Source organism: Lemur catta, chromosome 3, assembly GCF_020740605.2.
Source record: "Lemur catta isolate mLemCat1 chromosome 3, mLemCat1.pri, whole genome shotgun sequence".
Lineage (NCBI taxonomy): Eukaryota > Metazoa > Chordata > Mammalia > Primates > Lemuridae > Lemur > Lemur catta.
This window is the reverse complement of record NC_059130.1, coordinates 88,977,250-88,993,744: the sequence shown is the minus strand read 5'-3', so window position 1 is coordinate 88,993,744 and position 16,495 is coordinate 88,977,250. Positions and strand designations below refer to the sequence as shown.

Below are 16,495 nucleotides of genomic sequence, written 5' to 3'. Positions count from 1 at the left end.
CTTTCTTTCTCTAGAGGTAATGTTCCTCAAATGACATGATTTCTGGTTCCCTCAGCTTCCTACTAGCCCTGTTCTAGACATGCTCCTATTCCTTCAGGCTTATCTTAGTGCAGAACCATTAAGTTACTTTCTTGTTGGGATTATACCTCTAAAATTCAGTTAACTTTTTTGTTGGCAGCCACAACACATTATTAATGTATATTCAGCTTCATTTAACAATAACTTTTGCTAAAGGAATCTATTTCCACATATTGCTGTAAGATTTCAGCAGCTTCATTTTTGTCTACAGTTTCAGTATTTTAAGGTTTTCTTGAATCTTATTTTTCATAATCCATAAATCTATTAAAGTCTGCACATTTAGGTTGCCAATAAATATCATGAGTAATAAAGGATTAAATACAGAGCCTCTTGGTTCTCTACATGGAGACGGCAGTCAACATTTTCTGAACATAACCATTTAATCAGCAATGAATCCACCTAACTATAGATCTATATCTCTCTACTTTGCCCCAGAATACCATCAAGTGAAATACAAGTACACTGTGAATATAGGTCACCCTCTCTGACTTCCCAGGCTAGTAAGACTGTCAAATCACAAAATACTCTTTAACATGACTCATTCTTAGTAAACCTATAATGGTTGACCTTGATCTCTAACTGTTAAGCTGTTAAGCACACAATTCTCAGGTATACTCTGAGGTATACAGAGATGAGACCTTAGGAAAGCCTGTGTGAATGCTAGAATAGGGGAAACAGCTAGGAAGGAAGATCTAGTACCTAATTTCTTACATAGACTACTGGGCACATGTCTGCTGGTCTAGGAAGCCATACCTTCTCCAAAAGCTGAGGAGAGAATGATGTAAAAAACAAAGAAGTACTTCTGGATGTCTTGTAGTACACTGTGCCATGGGACTTTTCTTGGACTCCTTTGTTCAGCTCTAATGATGGGATATCTGCCATCTGGACACACTTCCCAAGATAGGCATAGGAACTTACGTCTCTCCTGGGAAAGGTGCTCAGTAACTTGAACTCATCCCATGGAAATCCTTTGGAAGCTACAAAATCAAAGACAATCTGGAGCTTATTGCTGGCCAGGAAACGCCGCTCCAGGAACTCGCCACTGGGGGTCCGGATCCGCAGTTTGCTCACGGGCTCTGCATTTTCTTCCTTTGGCTCTGGAGGCAGGGCTTGCTCTAAGGAGAGCCGGATGGCCTAAGAAGAACAAAAACTAGGTGTTAAAATACGAGATGGATGGAACTGTAGAGTGGGGGGGAGGAAAGATTAGAAAAAGACCGCTGCTTTCTAGAAACTCATTGAAAAGTCACTGCCTCATTTATTAACCAAGCCTAACACTTGAAAAATAAAGTCATGTATTTTTCATTTTCTTAATATTAGCCCAACAGGCAATTAATTAAAATAAATCCCACCTTGATGACACATATTATTAAATGGATAAGTAACTACATAGAAAAGAAAGGCTTTTTTTCTTTTTTAAACTGAAGGGCTCAGATACTTGTGACCAAGGAAATAGGTATCAAATGCCCAATTGATTCCTTTCTAGGGTATGAATTAAAGCTATTAGATGCATTCACGAAAGACACACACATACATAAACATTTATAATATTTGAGAAAAATTTCTCAAGTAGAAGTAACTTGAAGAGTTTGTAGAATACCAGATAATGTGTTAATGTCAAAATGGAATGGAAAGATTCTGTTAGGGGGTGATGAAAAATTTTGGAAATAGTGGTAATGGTTAGATAACATTGTGGATGTAACTAATGCCACTGAATTATACACTTAAAAACAGCAAATTTCTGTAAATATATGTTGCCACAATAAAAGAAAAGTTAAAAAAATAGAATGAAAAGAAATCTAAATATCAGGTTTACTAAAAGCAGGAGACCACAGGCCTAGTTCCAGCTTTGCCACTAACTTGCTATGGGATTTGGCCAAGTCTCAGAATGGCTGATTTCTAAACCTACAGATGGACCAAACCTTTCATTTTACAGATGAAAATATAGATTCAAACAAAATAAACTGTTGGGAGATCTTATGGCTAGAGTTGGGCTTGAATCCAGGTTTCAGTATTACATTGTTTCTTCACATTTGTGACATTCCACTGGAAGGAGGTTACAGGGTCTCTGAGGTCCGTACCCACATTGGAATCTATGGCAGAAATCCACTAAAATCTTTTTTGTCCTTAGCACCTTAGAATCTATGGGATTCATCTAAAGGAGTGCTTATGCTCAGAGGAAATTCATAGCCTTAAAATTTTTATATCATTAAAAATGAAAGAATAAAAATAAGTGAATTAAGAATTGGACTCAAAAAGCTAGGGAAAAATACAATAAAACAAGTAGAAGGAAAGCTGAGAATAAAATAATTAAATATAACTAGTCAACCAGTAAATAAGCTGGGACTTTGGAGAAAATCAACAAACTTAAATAAATAAAAAGAAATGAATAAATACGGTGACATATAGAGGGTAGAGGAAACAGGCTGAAAAAGGTGGCAGAGAGTGATTTCTGTATATGTCTCATTATATTTTTGACTTTTGACTTATATAAATGTGTTATCTGTTTAAAAATATGTTTAAAATAACAAAAAGAAAAGCAAAGTTTGCTCAGAAATGAGTATGGATAAGAAATTAGTCAATTTCTGTATCATTCAGGAGAATTTGATTGGTCCTAATATTAAGTATTTTCAAGAAGTTATTTGAAATTTCTGTAGTGTGTAGGGAAAGCTAGTCTCTCCTATAACTCTGAGGTCATTTTCCTTTTGGAGGTCCTGGATAACCACTTACCTTACAGGGGATTATAGAGATGGGAATTACCCACATAATATATGTAAAGTTCACAGTGTGGTGTCTAACACATAATAGGCCTCAGTGATGACTGCTTTTATTATTCGTATAATGAAGAAAAGAGCTACATAGACTATCAGACCTGGAAGGGGTTGCATTGGCCAAATAGTCCTACACTTAAAAAGTTTTTGTGTGTTTGTGTGTGTGTGAAAACAGAGTCTCACTATGTTGCCCAGGCTGGTCTTGAACTCCTGGGCTCAATGGATCGACCCGCATCAGCCTCCCAAAGTGCTGGGATTACGGAGATGTGAGCCACTGCACCCAGCCAACTCTCATTTTTTTATGTGGGGAAACTAATACCCAGAAATGGTGACATAAGAAATACAGTTCAAAAATCAGAAGAATAGGAAGTGAAACTAGTTACTTTCGCCTCCTTTTCTGATAGTATGAGTGGAAGTTTATATTAATAATATTGGTGTTCTGAGTCAACAATGAGTTTCAGCTGAATATTTCCAAATATTAAAATATTTTAGTAACACTGTCATCTATTAATAACCCAATGAATGGATGAATCTGTGTATATCAAAATTAAATGCTAGTTGTATAATAATAGGTCTATACTGTACCACAGTTATCTGTTTAATGTCTGGCTTTCTCATTAGCCTGCAAGCTCCTTAAGCACATGGGAGCATGTCTTATTTCTTATTCCAAGTATTGGGCATAGCACAAAGTAGATGCTCAATATGTATGGTAAGGGAAGGAATAAACTAACAGGCTAATGAAATGAAATCATGCATGCTAAATGAAATAATGCATGTGAAAGTGTTCAGTATGGTTATAGGCACATAGTAGCTGTTCAATAAATGCTAAAAGACTCTGAATATCATGGCCTCTACTTCTAGTAACCAAGAACTAAACATCTTGACTCTCCCTCCTCTGAGCTCTGACTCCTTCTAGCATCAACTGTTCAGATTAATTTTCCATATGTATGTCCTTTAAGGCTACAGTCCTCAACCCCCAGTCCATGGCAGAGTCCCAGAGCTCCACTGCCCTAGCCACCCCCCACACCCCACTCCCCTGTCCATGGAAAAATTGACTTCCATGAAACTTAGGGAAGGGGGGTGCCCCACAGCAGGAGGTAAGTGACTGGCAAGGGAGCGAAGCTTCACCTGTATTTACAGCTGCTCCCCATCACTGCCTGAGCCCTGCCTCCCCCCAGCCTGTGGAAAAAGTGTCTTCCATGAAACCAGTCCCTAGTGGCAAAAAGATTGGGGAACACTGCTAAGAGCAAACCATGACTTGCTTATAGGTGTAAATTTCTGTGGATAAGAGTGATATACATTTTCCAAATTATTAATGGGATCATTTATTTCCCAATAACATTGGTGGTTCTTTAAAACCATGTCTTTGAGATTTAAAAACATTTTTCCTCATTATAAAAGTAATATAAACTCATTGCAAAAATAGATTAAATAAGAAAAACATTAAAAGTAATTTGTGGATTCTCCATCAAGAGATAGCCATTGCCATCATTTGGGTGTTTATGTCCATTAAATTTTAAACTATTTTAACCATTTTTAAGTGTACAATTCAGTGGCATTAAGTGCATTCATAATGTTGTACCCTTACTATTTTCAAAACTTTTTTATCACCTCAGATAATCATAAAATATGATTAATTTTTCATGCATATTTTTATAAGTATATATTTTAAACTTTTTACAAAATTTGAATCAAAGCTTTATCTTTTTGTTCAAAGTCATATATTCTGCAATTGGTTTAAAGTTTTTATTAAAGTATAACTTACATACGAAAGAGTATACAAATCTTAAATGTACAACTTGACAGTTTTCAGAAAGTCAGTATGCTTGTATAACTAGCACCCTGAATAAGTATCTCAGAAGCATGCCCCTTCCTAGGAACTACCTCCTCTGAAAGTTAATCATTATCTGACTTCTAATAGTGCAGTTTAAAAGCTTCAATTAAATGCAGTTTTATGGTCAGGAACATAGCTTTTGGGGTATGACAGACATAAGTTCAAATCCTGGCAATAAGGCAAATGAGTCTTTGTGAACTTCAGTTTCCTTATATAAGAAATAGGGGCTGGGAAGGTGGCTCATGCCTGTAATCCCAGCACTTTGGCAGACCTAGCCGGGAGGATTGCTTGGGGCCAGGAGTTTGGGACTACTCTGAGCAACATAGCAAGACCCTGTGCTAACAACAACAACAACAACAACAACAAAAGACTGGTGTGGTGGTGTGTATCAATCTGGGTTAGAACCTATCTCAATTAAAAAAACAACAATAATAACAAAAATCCAAAAACAAAACAGAAATAGGGCCAATAACATCTTCCTCATAAGGTCCTTATATAAAATGCAGAATGTTTTTAAAACACTTAGAAGTGTTGACACATGGTCACCATTCAATTAATGACAAGTGCCTAGCACTGATCCTCATGTTATATGTAACACTGTGATCAACAGATGACAGTTGGTGGTGTTACCACTATGTTATGATTATTCCTTTGCACCTACTTTAAATCAGAACTTAATGTGATATTTCCTGGTTTCCTCTCCTGCTCTCCCTTTAATCCACCTGTCTGCTTGCTTTCTATTTTGACATTTCCCTGCAGAGTATAACAACAGATGCTACATCATTGTCTGAACTCAACCAATTATACTATAGAAGAATAAACAACAGTAGCTCATTACTCCATTCATTGTACAGACAATGTCTGCTCCTCAATGTACACAGTCTCCAGGGCTTTCCCCCAGAAGGAAAACAGACCTCAGATACCCCACACCAGTGGAACAATGTGGAAAACAATAAAGAGATATATTAGGTAAGTCAGTAACCTTGGGATCTGAACACCCAACAGTTTTACTGGCAAAAAGAACAAAAATACATCAGCAGTTCAGTTTCAAATATCCTGGCTAGGAGCAAGGGCCTCATGTAAGCAAACATAGTCGTAAAACAATAACATAAAGGACACCTACATTCAAACAGCAGTCATAGTAAACACCATTGTTAAACTTCAATTCGGTTTGCTCAACAAATATAGTTTTTTATTTGCATTATTTTAGGTTTGTAATAAAACAAGGAAACCTGGTATAAGTTAGAAATATGAACTGATCTTGTAATTTTTCTTACTAAAAATATCTGAATATTTAAAGCATTCACATCTGAGGATAAGTGGGGACATGTTTTCAAGTAAAATTAGGCATTGAAAAGAGATACCCACAAGACTGTTTCTATACAATTACATTTTTAAGCAGAAATAATAATATATACTTATATCAATCTCTTACAATACAAAGATCAGCTTAATTTACTTACATACACACACACAGAGATGTATAAATACATGCACACACACAGTATCCACTAGGCTTCTATGAGTACGTACCAAATAACAGTTTATAGCTGGCTGAAGCATAGTGTTAAATAGGCTATAGCTAACATTCATTAATTCCATGAATTCTTACTGAGTAGCCTATATGTGTCAGGCATTGTCCTCAATGATGGGATAACAGCAGTGAACAAAGTAGATAAAAAGTTCTGCCTAAATGGAGCCTACATTCTAGTAGGGTGGGGATAAAGACAACAAAGACACACATAGGAAAATAAAGTCATATGCCACATAAGGATGTTTTGACCAATGCTGGACTGCATATACCACAGTGTTCCTGTAAGATTATAATGGAGGTGAAAAATTCCTATCGTCTAGTATTTACTATACTATACTTTTTTTTTTTTTTTTTGAGACAGAGTCTTGCTCTGTTGCCCGGCTAGAGTGAGTGCCATGGCATGAGCCTAGCTCACAGCAACCTCAAACTCCTGGGCTTAAGCAATCCTACTGCCTCAGCCTCCCGAGTAGCTGGGACTACAGGCATGTGCCACCATGCCTGGCTAATTTTTTCTATATATATATTTTTAGTTGGCCAGATAATTTCTTTATATTTTTAGTAGAGACGGGGTCTCGCTCTTGCTCAGGCTGGTCTCGAATTCCTGACCTCGAGCGATCCACCCGCCTCGGCTTCCCAGAGTGCTAGGATTACAGGCGTGAGCCACCGCGCCCGGCCTACTATACTATACTTTTAATCGTTATTTTACAGTGTACTTCTTCTACTTATAAAAAGTTAACTGTAGGCCAGGCATGGTGGCTCATGCCTGTAATCCCAGCACTTTGGGAGGCTGAGGTGGGAGGACCACTTGAGGTCATGAGTTCGAGACCAGCCTGAGCAACACAGTGAGACCTCCCATCTCTACAAGCAATACAAAAATTAGCTGGGTGTGGTGGTGCATGCCTATAGTCTCATCTACTTGAGAGGCTGAGGCAGAGAGACTGCTTGAGCCCAGGAGTTTGAGGCTGCAGTGAGCAATGATGACACCACTGCATTTTAGCCCAGGCAACAGATTGAGACCCTGTCTCAAAAATAAAACTAAAACAAAACAAAACAAAACAAAACTAAACTGTAAAACAGCCTTAGGCAGGTTATTCAGGAGGTATTCTAGAAGGCAGCATTGTTACTGTAGGAGATGACAGCTCCGTATGTGTTACTGCCCTGAAGATCTTCTAGTGGAACAAGATGTAGAGGTGGAAGACAGTGATGTACTGACCCAGTATAGGCCTAGGCTAATGTGTGTATTCTTTTAACAAAAAAGTTTAAAAGTGAAAAAAAAAACCTTTTAAAAATAGAAAAAAGCTTATAGAATAAGTTTATAAAGAAAAAAATTTGTATAGCTATAAAATGTGTGTTTTAAGCTAAGTGTTATTACAAAAGAATTAAAAAATTAAAATAAGTTAAAAGTTTATAAAGCAAAAATATTACAGTAAGCTAAAATTATTGAAAAAAGAAAAAATTTTTGGTAACTTGAGTGTAGCCAAAGCGTACAGTGTTTATAAAGTCTACAGTAGTGCACAGTAATGTCCTAAGCCTTCATATTCATTCACTACTTACTCACTGACTCACCCAGAGCAACTTCCAGTCCTGAAAGCTCTATTCACGGTTAAGTTCCTGATACAGGTATACTATTTTTTATCTTTTATGCCATATTTTTATGGCACCTTTTCTATGTTTAGATATGTTTAGATAAACAAATACTTGCCAGTGTGTTACAACTGCCTACACTATTCAGTACAGTAACAGGCTGTTCAGCGTTGTAGCCTAGGAGCAATAGACTATACCATATACTCTAGGTGTATTAGTAGGCTATACCATCTAGGTTTGTGTAAGTGAACTTTGTGATGTTCATACAATGATGAAATTGCTAATGATGCATTTTTCAGAACATATCCCTCTCATTAAGTGACTCATGACTGTATATAGTTTGTCACATAGTCATGAGGGCTATGGAGGGAGTACAGGGAATGCTGGTAGAAGGGAGGGAGGGGTACAATTTTAAATAATGTAAGCTTCAGTAAGCAAAGGCCTAAAGGAGAGAGGAATCCAAATGGACATTTAGATCGAGTAGAAGTATTTTATAGGCAGGAGCAGTTACAGTAAATACCATGGCCCTGATGCCTAGCTTGACTAAGGAATAGCAAGGCAGCTGATGTGTCTGGAGCAGATGAGCAAGGGAGAAGCATAGGAGATAAAATTGGAGAGGAAGCAAAGGAGAGAGGTGATTAGATCATATATGGCCTGGAGAAGGCCAGTTAATCATTTTTTCCCATTTTAAAATTAAGGTATAATTTATACACACTAGAATCTATCATCAGTTCTGTGAATTTTGACAAGTGCATACGTTTGCATAACTACCATCACCAATCAAGATAAGGAATACTTCTATTACCTTTCCCCACCCCTACAAATTTCTTTATCCCTTCCCCCTAACAATCTGTTTTCTGTCCCTAGTTTTGTCTTTTCCAGAATGTTAAATAAATATAATCATGATGTCATATAAATGGCTTCCTTCATTTAGCATAATATATTTGAGACTTATCCATGTTGTTGAATATATCAGCAGTTAATTTGTTCCAATTTATTGTTGAGTAGTATTCCATTATGCAGATACACTACAATTTGATTATCCCTTTTCCAGTTCAGGGACACTTCAGTTGTTTCTAGGTTATGGTGGCTACAAATAACACTGCTATAAACACTTTTGTGCACATTTTTATGTGATCATAAACTGCTTTGTGTCAACATAAACTTTACTGTTACTTTCGTTTCACTTGTATAAGTAAATACCTAGGAGTGTGACTGCTGAGTCATAGGGTATACGTAATTCTAACTTTATAAGAAAGCACCAAGCTAATTTTCAAGGTGGATGTGCTATTTTGCATACTCAGCATTAATGTATGAGTTCCAGCTGTTCATCTTTGCCAGTATCGTCCTTTATGCTTTTAGAAAGCCATTCTAAAAGGTGTGTATATATTGTTTTAATTTGCATTTCCTTAATGACTAAGAATGTTGAGCATATTTTCATGTACTAATTTGCCTTCTATATATCTTTTTTGGAGACATGTCTGTTTAAATATTTTGTCCACTTTTAAACTTGGGTTATTTTCTTATTATTGAGTTTTGAGAGTTTTTTATGCATTCTGGACAACAGATATATGATTTTCTCCCAATACATGGCTGTCTTTTCAATTTCTTAACAATGTCTTTCAAATAATACAAGTTCTTAATTTTGATGAACTCCAATTTTAATATTTGTTATTTTATGGATGTGTCTTTGGTGTTAGACCTAACAAATCTCTGCCTAACCTAAGGTCATGAAGATTTTCTCCTGTGTTTTCTTCTAGAACTTCAGTAGTTTCAGGTTTTACATTTAGGTCTATGACCCATTTTGAGTTAACTTTTGCTTGTGATGCAAGGTATGAATTGAAGGGTTTAAAAAAATTATTTTTGCATATGAATATCCAATTGTAGCATCATGTGTTGAAAAGACTATCCTTTCTCCAGTGAATTGCCTTTGCATCTCTGTTGAAAATCAATTGATCATGTATGTGTGGGCCTACTTCTAGGCTCTTTATTCCATTCCACTGACCTATTGGTCCATCTTTTTGCCAATACCATACTGTCTTTTTTTTTTTTTTGAGACAGAGTCTCACTTTGTTGCCCAGGCTAGAGCGAGTGCCGTGGCGTCAGCCTAGCTCACAGCAACCTCAAACTCCTGGGCTTAAGCGATCCTACTGCCTCAGCCTCCCGAGTAGCTGGGACTACAGGCATGCGCCACCAGGCCTGGCTAATTTTTTCTATATATATTTTTAGTTGTCCAGATAATTTTTATTTCTATTTTTAGTAGAGACGGGGTCTCACTCAGGCTGGTCTCAAATTCCTGACCTCGAGCGATCCACCCGCTCGGCCTCCCAGAGTGCTAGGATTACAGGCGTGAGCCACTGCGCCCGGCCTCCATACTGTCTTGATTACAGCAAGTCCTGAACTCTGGTAGTGTGAGTCTTCCAGCTTTGTTTTTCTTTTTTTAAAATTGTTTTGACTATGCCAGTTCTATTGCTTTTTCATACAAATTTTACAATCAGTTTGTCAATTTCTACAGAAAATCCTACAGAGATTTGATTGGAATCATTCTAAGATTTTAGCTTTTATTTTAAGATGGGAAGCCATTGCAGGTTTTTGAAATAACATGATTTGACAAGTGATTTTAAAAGGATTTGTTAAAAGACTATAGGAAAGGCAAAAATGGAGAAATGTAATCAAGTTGGGAGGCTATTAAAGTAATCCAGATAACAGATAATGGTGGCTTAGATAAGGGTGGTAGTGGTAGAGTTAATGAGAAGCATTTCAGTTTTGCATATATTTTGAAAGTAGAGCCAATAGGATTTGCTCATTAAATATGGATGTGAAAGAGAGAAGTCAAGGATGATTCCAAGGTTTCTGGCTCAAACAACTGGAAATATTTTTCATTTATTAAGATAGGAAAGACTGCAGAAAGAGCAGGTTTGGCTGGGGGGGGTAAGATGAGTTGTTCAGTTTTAGACATATTAAGTTTGTAAAGTATATTAGATATCTAAGCAGAGATGGTGGGCCAGCAGTTAGAGTCAAGTCTGGAGTTCGGGGAAACGGAGGAGCTACGGATATAAAATTGGGAGTCAAATGTATAGATGATATTTAAAATCATGATATTGTATGAGATCACCAGAATAGAATGGATCCCATATAGGAACAGTTGATCTGCTCCAATTCTATAGCCACTCTTTGCTCCAGGCAACCAATCATCCATCTAGGGAGTATTACTACAAATATAACCTCACTTCTAGATAAAGTCAGCAAGGCAAATGATCCTATTTCCTAAATCAAAATTCAGACAGATGATTTTTAGCTGCTTCTGAATACGAAGAACAGTATATAGGTTGTGATTTGACCCCCATAAACATAGAATTTCTGGTCTGTTTTAATGGTTCATGAAGACAACAGTGGAATACTTCAAACTGTAACTATCCAAGGAATTGTGGATTTATGTTCTCTATAATTATAATAAGGAGATGTTTATGTATTAGTGCCTACATTATTGAATTGTTGTAAGAATTCAAGAAGATAATTAATGTCTATAAAGTGATCATTACTGAGTTTAGCACATATTAGTTACTCAATACATGGTGATGATGATGATGATGATGATGACAGAGATGGTTATCATTATGGTCATTAAAATTGCTTTACCTGACCAAAGCAACTTACATAAGACAAAAACACAAATTATAACAAGCAGTTTTGCTTTCATAACCAATTCATGGTTCCACCTTCATTTTCCAATGTGTAGTAATAAGTAGAATGAATACTGGATAGATTCTCTGGTTCTGCTTTGCCAGGAAAATGTAAGAATTTAAAAATAGAAAGCATAGAATTATTTTTTCTAGATCTGCAAAAAATGATGTTGGTATTTTAATAGGGATTGCACTGAATCTGTAGGTCACTTTGGGCAGTATAGACATTTTAACAATGTTGATTCTGCCGACCCATGAGCACGGTATGGCTTTCCCCTGGTATTTCCTTCCTCAGTGTTTCGTGGTTCTCACTATAGAGGTCTTTCACCTCCTTAGTTACATATATTCCTAGACGTTTTATTTTCTTTGTTGCTATTGTGAAGGGTATTGAGTCTTTGATTTGGTGCTCAGTTTGAGTGTTGTTAGTGTATAGGAATGCTGCTGATTTCTGTACATTGATTTTGTAACCTGAGACCAGAGAAGACCCTGTATAGCAAAAGTAATCTTAAGCAAAAAGAACAAATTGGGAGGCATCAATTTACCAGACTTCAAGCTATACTACAAGGCTATAGTAACTAAAACAGCATGGTACTGGCACAAGAACGGAGACATAGACCAATGGAACAGAACTGAGAACCCAGATATAAAACCATCCTCATATCTAATCTTTGACAAAGCAGACAAAAACATACACCGGGGAAAAGAATCCTTATTCAATAAATAGTGCCAGGAAAACTGGATAGCCACATGCAAAAGACTGAAACAGGATCTGCACCTTTCACCTCTCACAAAAATCAACTCACGATGGATAATAGACTTAAACCTAAGGCATGAAACTGTAAGAATTCTAGAAGAATATGTTGGAAAAACTCTTATAGACATTGGCCTAGGCAAAGAATTTATGAAGACTACCCCCCAAAGGCAATCACAGCAACAACAAAAATAAATAAATGGGACCTGATCAAATTGAAAAGCTTTTGCACAGCCAAGGAAACTATCATGAGAGCAAACAGACAACTTACAGAATGGGAGAAAATAGTCACATGTTACACATCCAATAAAGGGCTGATAACTGGAATCTATATAGAACTGAGGAAAATCAGCAAGAAGAAAAAGTGCACAAAGGACTTGAACAGAAACTTTTCAAAAGCAGATAAATTAATGGCCAACAAATATATGAAAAAATGCTCAACATCTCTAATCATCAGGGAAATGCAAATCAAAACCACAATGAGATATCACTTATCTCCAGTGGGAATGGCCTTTATCAAAAAGTCCTGACACAATAAATATCGACGTGGATGTGGAGAGATAGGAACACTCATATACTGCTGGTGGGACTGCAAACTAGTACAACCTCTGTGGAAAGTAATATGGGGACACCTCAAAGGGCTACAGGTAGAACTACCATTTGATCCAGCAATCCCATTACTGGGCATCTACCCAAAGTAACAGAAGACATTCTATAAAAAAGACATCTGTACTCGAATGTTTATAGCTGCACAATTCACAATTGCAAAGATGTGAAAACAACCCAAGTGCCCATCAATACATGAGTGAATTAATAAAATGTGGTATATGTATACCATGGAGTTCTACTGAGCCACAAAACACAATGGTGATCTAGCCTCTTGTATTATCCTGGATAAATACAAGCCCATTCTACTAAGTGAAGTATCACAAGAATGGAAAAACAAGCACTGTATGTATTCACCATCAAATTGTTATTAACTGATCAACACTTATGTGCACATATAGTAGTAACATTCACTGGGTGTCGGCCAGGTGGAGATGGGTATATTTACACCTAATGGGTGCGGTGTGTACTGTCTGGGGGATGGACACGTTTGAAGCTCTGACTTAGGTGGGCAAAGGCAATATATGTAAACCAAACGTGTACCCCCGAAATATGCTAAAATAAAAAAAATTAAAATTAAAAAAAAAAAGAATTTAAAAATAGGCTTTAAATTTTTTATTTTATTTTTTTAGTGATAGGGTCTTGCTATATTGTTCACACTGGCCTCGAACTCCTGGGCTCAAGTGTTCCTCCTGCCTCAGCCTCCCACCCCCAGAATAGTTGGGTCTATAGGCATGTACCATTGTGCCAGGCTAAAAACAGACTTTTAAATCCAGCTGTGATCTTATTGTCTTCAACTGTAAAACAGTAACAATATCTGCCTTACCAATTTCATAGAGTGGTTGTGAAGATCAAATCAGAAAACTGAAGGGAAAGCGCCAAGGCTTCTAATTCCATGTTCTTCTGTTCCTCCAGTTAATGGCTATGTTATATGACATTTTCTACTTAAGGAGGCACCAAGGCATAAAAGGAACCAACTTTGGGTAGATAGGCAAAAATTAACTTTTTTTTTCTATCTAAGGGAACCATCAGCAAAAGGGAATAGCTTTATGTCCATTTTCTCCTACCCATGATTCTCCAAACTTTAGCCCTTTTAGCCATAGCTCTAATTATTAGACCATGTCCTAAATTTGTCCATGTATTGTTTGACCTGGGAGTCAAAGAGCTGAGCTAAAACCTAGGGTACTTACCAAAAACTCAGTGGCAAAAAACAATATTCAGGAAGGCTTTCTTGGAAGATACGTAGTTCGCATATTCCTCTAGTTATTATAAAATCCATCCCTTAAACCAGGCTACCAGAAAAATGTATTATTTGGGCCTTTGCAGAGATGATTTTACTAAATTGTGCTTTAGCCTTATGACCCAGAATTATATTTAAAAAGTTATAAGAAGCTGGCCCATATGACTTGCTATTGTCACTGTAGCTATTGGATATAGTTGAGGATAGTATTCACCACATTGCACAGCTTCCTTTTGAATAGGAACCACAGGAAACAGTGCTCTGAAGTCTCAGTGCTAGAAAAACGTGGGCACTTTCAGGGAGACTGGCCTTTATCTGATGTTACACACAAAGTAAAACTTGTAAACCATAATTTTTTTTGTTTTTTGCCTTGGCCCAAGAGAAGTATAGAACAAATTTTATGGCTCATGTTGAACAAATGTATAGAACCCTGTCACACAGATTTGGTGCCTGTACTGGATTATCTGTTGTCAACATGTTAATCTTACCTTTGGATTTGTCTTTCATTATTTGTCCTTTGCCCTGATTTCTTTACCTATTCTTTTTTTTTTTAATCCCTTTGAATTGTATGTATTTATCTAAGTTTCTTAAAACTGATTTTACAAAGGATAAGTAAATATATAAATTAGTAAAATAGGGTGAGATCTTTGCTGTTATTTCTTTGTTTTTCTTTCAGAATAGTCTTATAGCCTTTCTCCTTATCAGGGCTAAGGGCGAGATCAATATACTTTTCTAGATTTTACTGATTTCACTCCAATAGTTATCACACAGCAAAATGAAGTCCACCAGTAAGGAATTTCTCTAAAACCAAGGCGATTTAACTATTTAATACTTCATTTTTCTAAAGGATCTTCAAATACTAGAGATAATAAAAATAATAAACCTACTCTTATTTCTCGATCTAATTATACCAGTTAGGATTTCCAGTTAGAAGGAAGGTAGTGATACTGTGAAAAGTCAGGTGACCATAATCTGATCCAGATTATGTGTGCAACCAGTTTGGTGACCTCAGGCAAACCATATAATCTTTCTGGGTCTCAGTTTCTTCAGAGGTTGTACAATACCAGCTTTTTCCAAACAGGGGTTTGTGACACACTAGTATGCTAACATATGTTAATTAGTATTCCATGAAAAAAAAAGGGGGGGTCAAGTTTGGATAAAATTGGATTAAATTAAGATAACAGTTTCTTTATGGTGAGACTTATAAGAGCCTTTAATTGTGACTTTCAGGTGAAGGAGGGTAGAGTCCACAGTATTATCCGAACGTGCATTTTATGGGAGCACATCAATGGACAAGTGCAAGTAAAGATTAGGTGCAAAATCTTACCTGCCCTCCCTCCCCCCCGCCTTATCCTCTCACATGTTAACAGCTGGAACATATATATTGAGTTATGCTAAAACATATTTATAGTGTCTTCTATGAAAGGATAGGATTTACATTTGGAAAAGAGAGAAAATTTTGGCCCAGGTTAAATTAGGCAAATCATCAGAAGAAAGTACATAAGCTGCCAAGCTCTAGATCTGGAACATGCAGTTAATTGTATACCCTTAACATTTTAGCAGACCAGGGTGGTTGAAGATATATTATTAAGAGAAAGAGAGAGAGAGCATGTATAAAATAGAGCATAATGGAATAAGAATCCTAAGTTTTAAAAGTATATTTCTTAAAATAGCTTAAAAGGATAATGACTAATCTTTTTCTTATCTAAACTTTTGTGAAACTCTGCATATATGACTACTATGGACACATACAATGATATACGGCCTTGCACTGGAATAAAGTATAAGAAAGAACATGAGGTTTGTAGTCACAAAGACTTAGGTGAAAATCTCGGCTGTTCCCATTTCTGTATGTGTGACTCCTCAATGAGCTTCAGTTTTCTCACTTGTAAAGAGAAATCTCTAACCTTGTAGCTTGTTTTAATGGTTAGTGAGCATATGTAAAGCAGCTAGCAGAGTATTCGATACACAGAAGATAATCAACAATTTTCTACCTTCCATTATTGAGAATCCTCAGAATGCAGAGACTAAGGTTTGTCAGGCATAGTATCTTATACCTATGTGATAGTTACTCAATAATTGTTTTAACATAGATAAACTATGATTTCCAAACAGTGAAATTTCACACATCTTTCGAGACCTAGCTCAAATATTACTTCTGCCATATGTTGTTTGATTATCGAACCTATAAAAGATTTTTCCTTTGGTCCTGAACTCCCTAAATATTTTGCTTTTAACTTTTTCTATGTCATTTAGCACATTTTCCCTTGATTTGCTGTTACTTGTAGACATGTTATAGCTTCTCTCCAAGATGTGATCTTGTCTTGCAGGCAGAAAATGTTCTATTATCCTTTGTTTCCCTTCAGTGCTCAGCACAGTTCTTGTTTGAAAAGCATGTATTAAATAAGTGAAAGAGG

At 36.5% G+C, this 16,495-nt stretch overlaps 1 protein-coding gene across 2 annotated transcripts in view; it reads right to left on the bottom strand.

The window, feature by feature from the left end:
* FAF1 (Fas associated factor 1) overlaps nucleotides 1-16,495 on the bottom strand; it is a 446,948-nt gene that overhangs the window by 39,437 nt on the left and 391,016 nt on the right. For both annotated transcript variants that reach the window (XR_006734185.1, XM_045548070.1), the window contains exon 18: nucleotides 997-1,212. Coding sequence is in view for 1 of the 2 variants with exons in the window: in XM_045548070.1 (XP_045404026.1) it covers nucleotides 997-1,212 (216 nt within the window). In the remaining variant the exon portion in view is untranslated. The remainder of the gene's footprint in view (nucleotides 1-996; nucleotides 1,213-16,495) is intronic.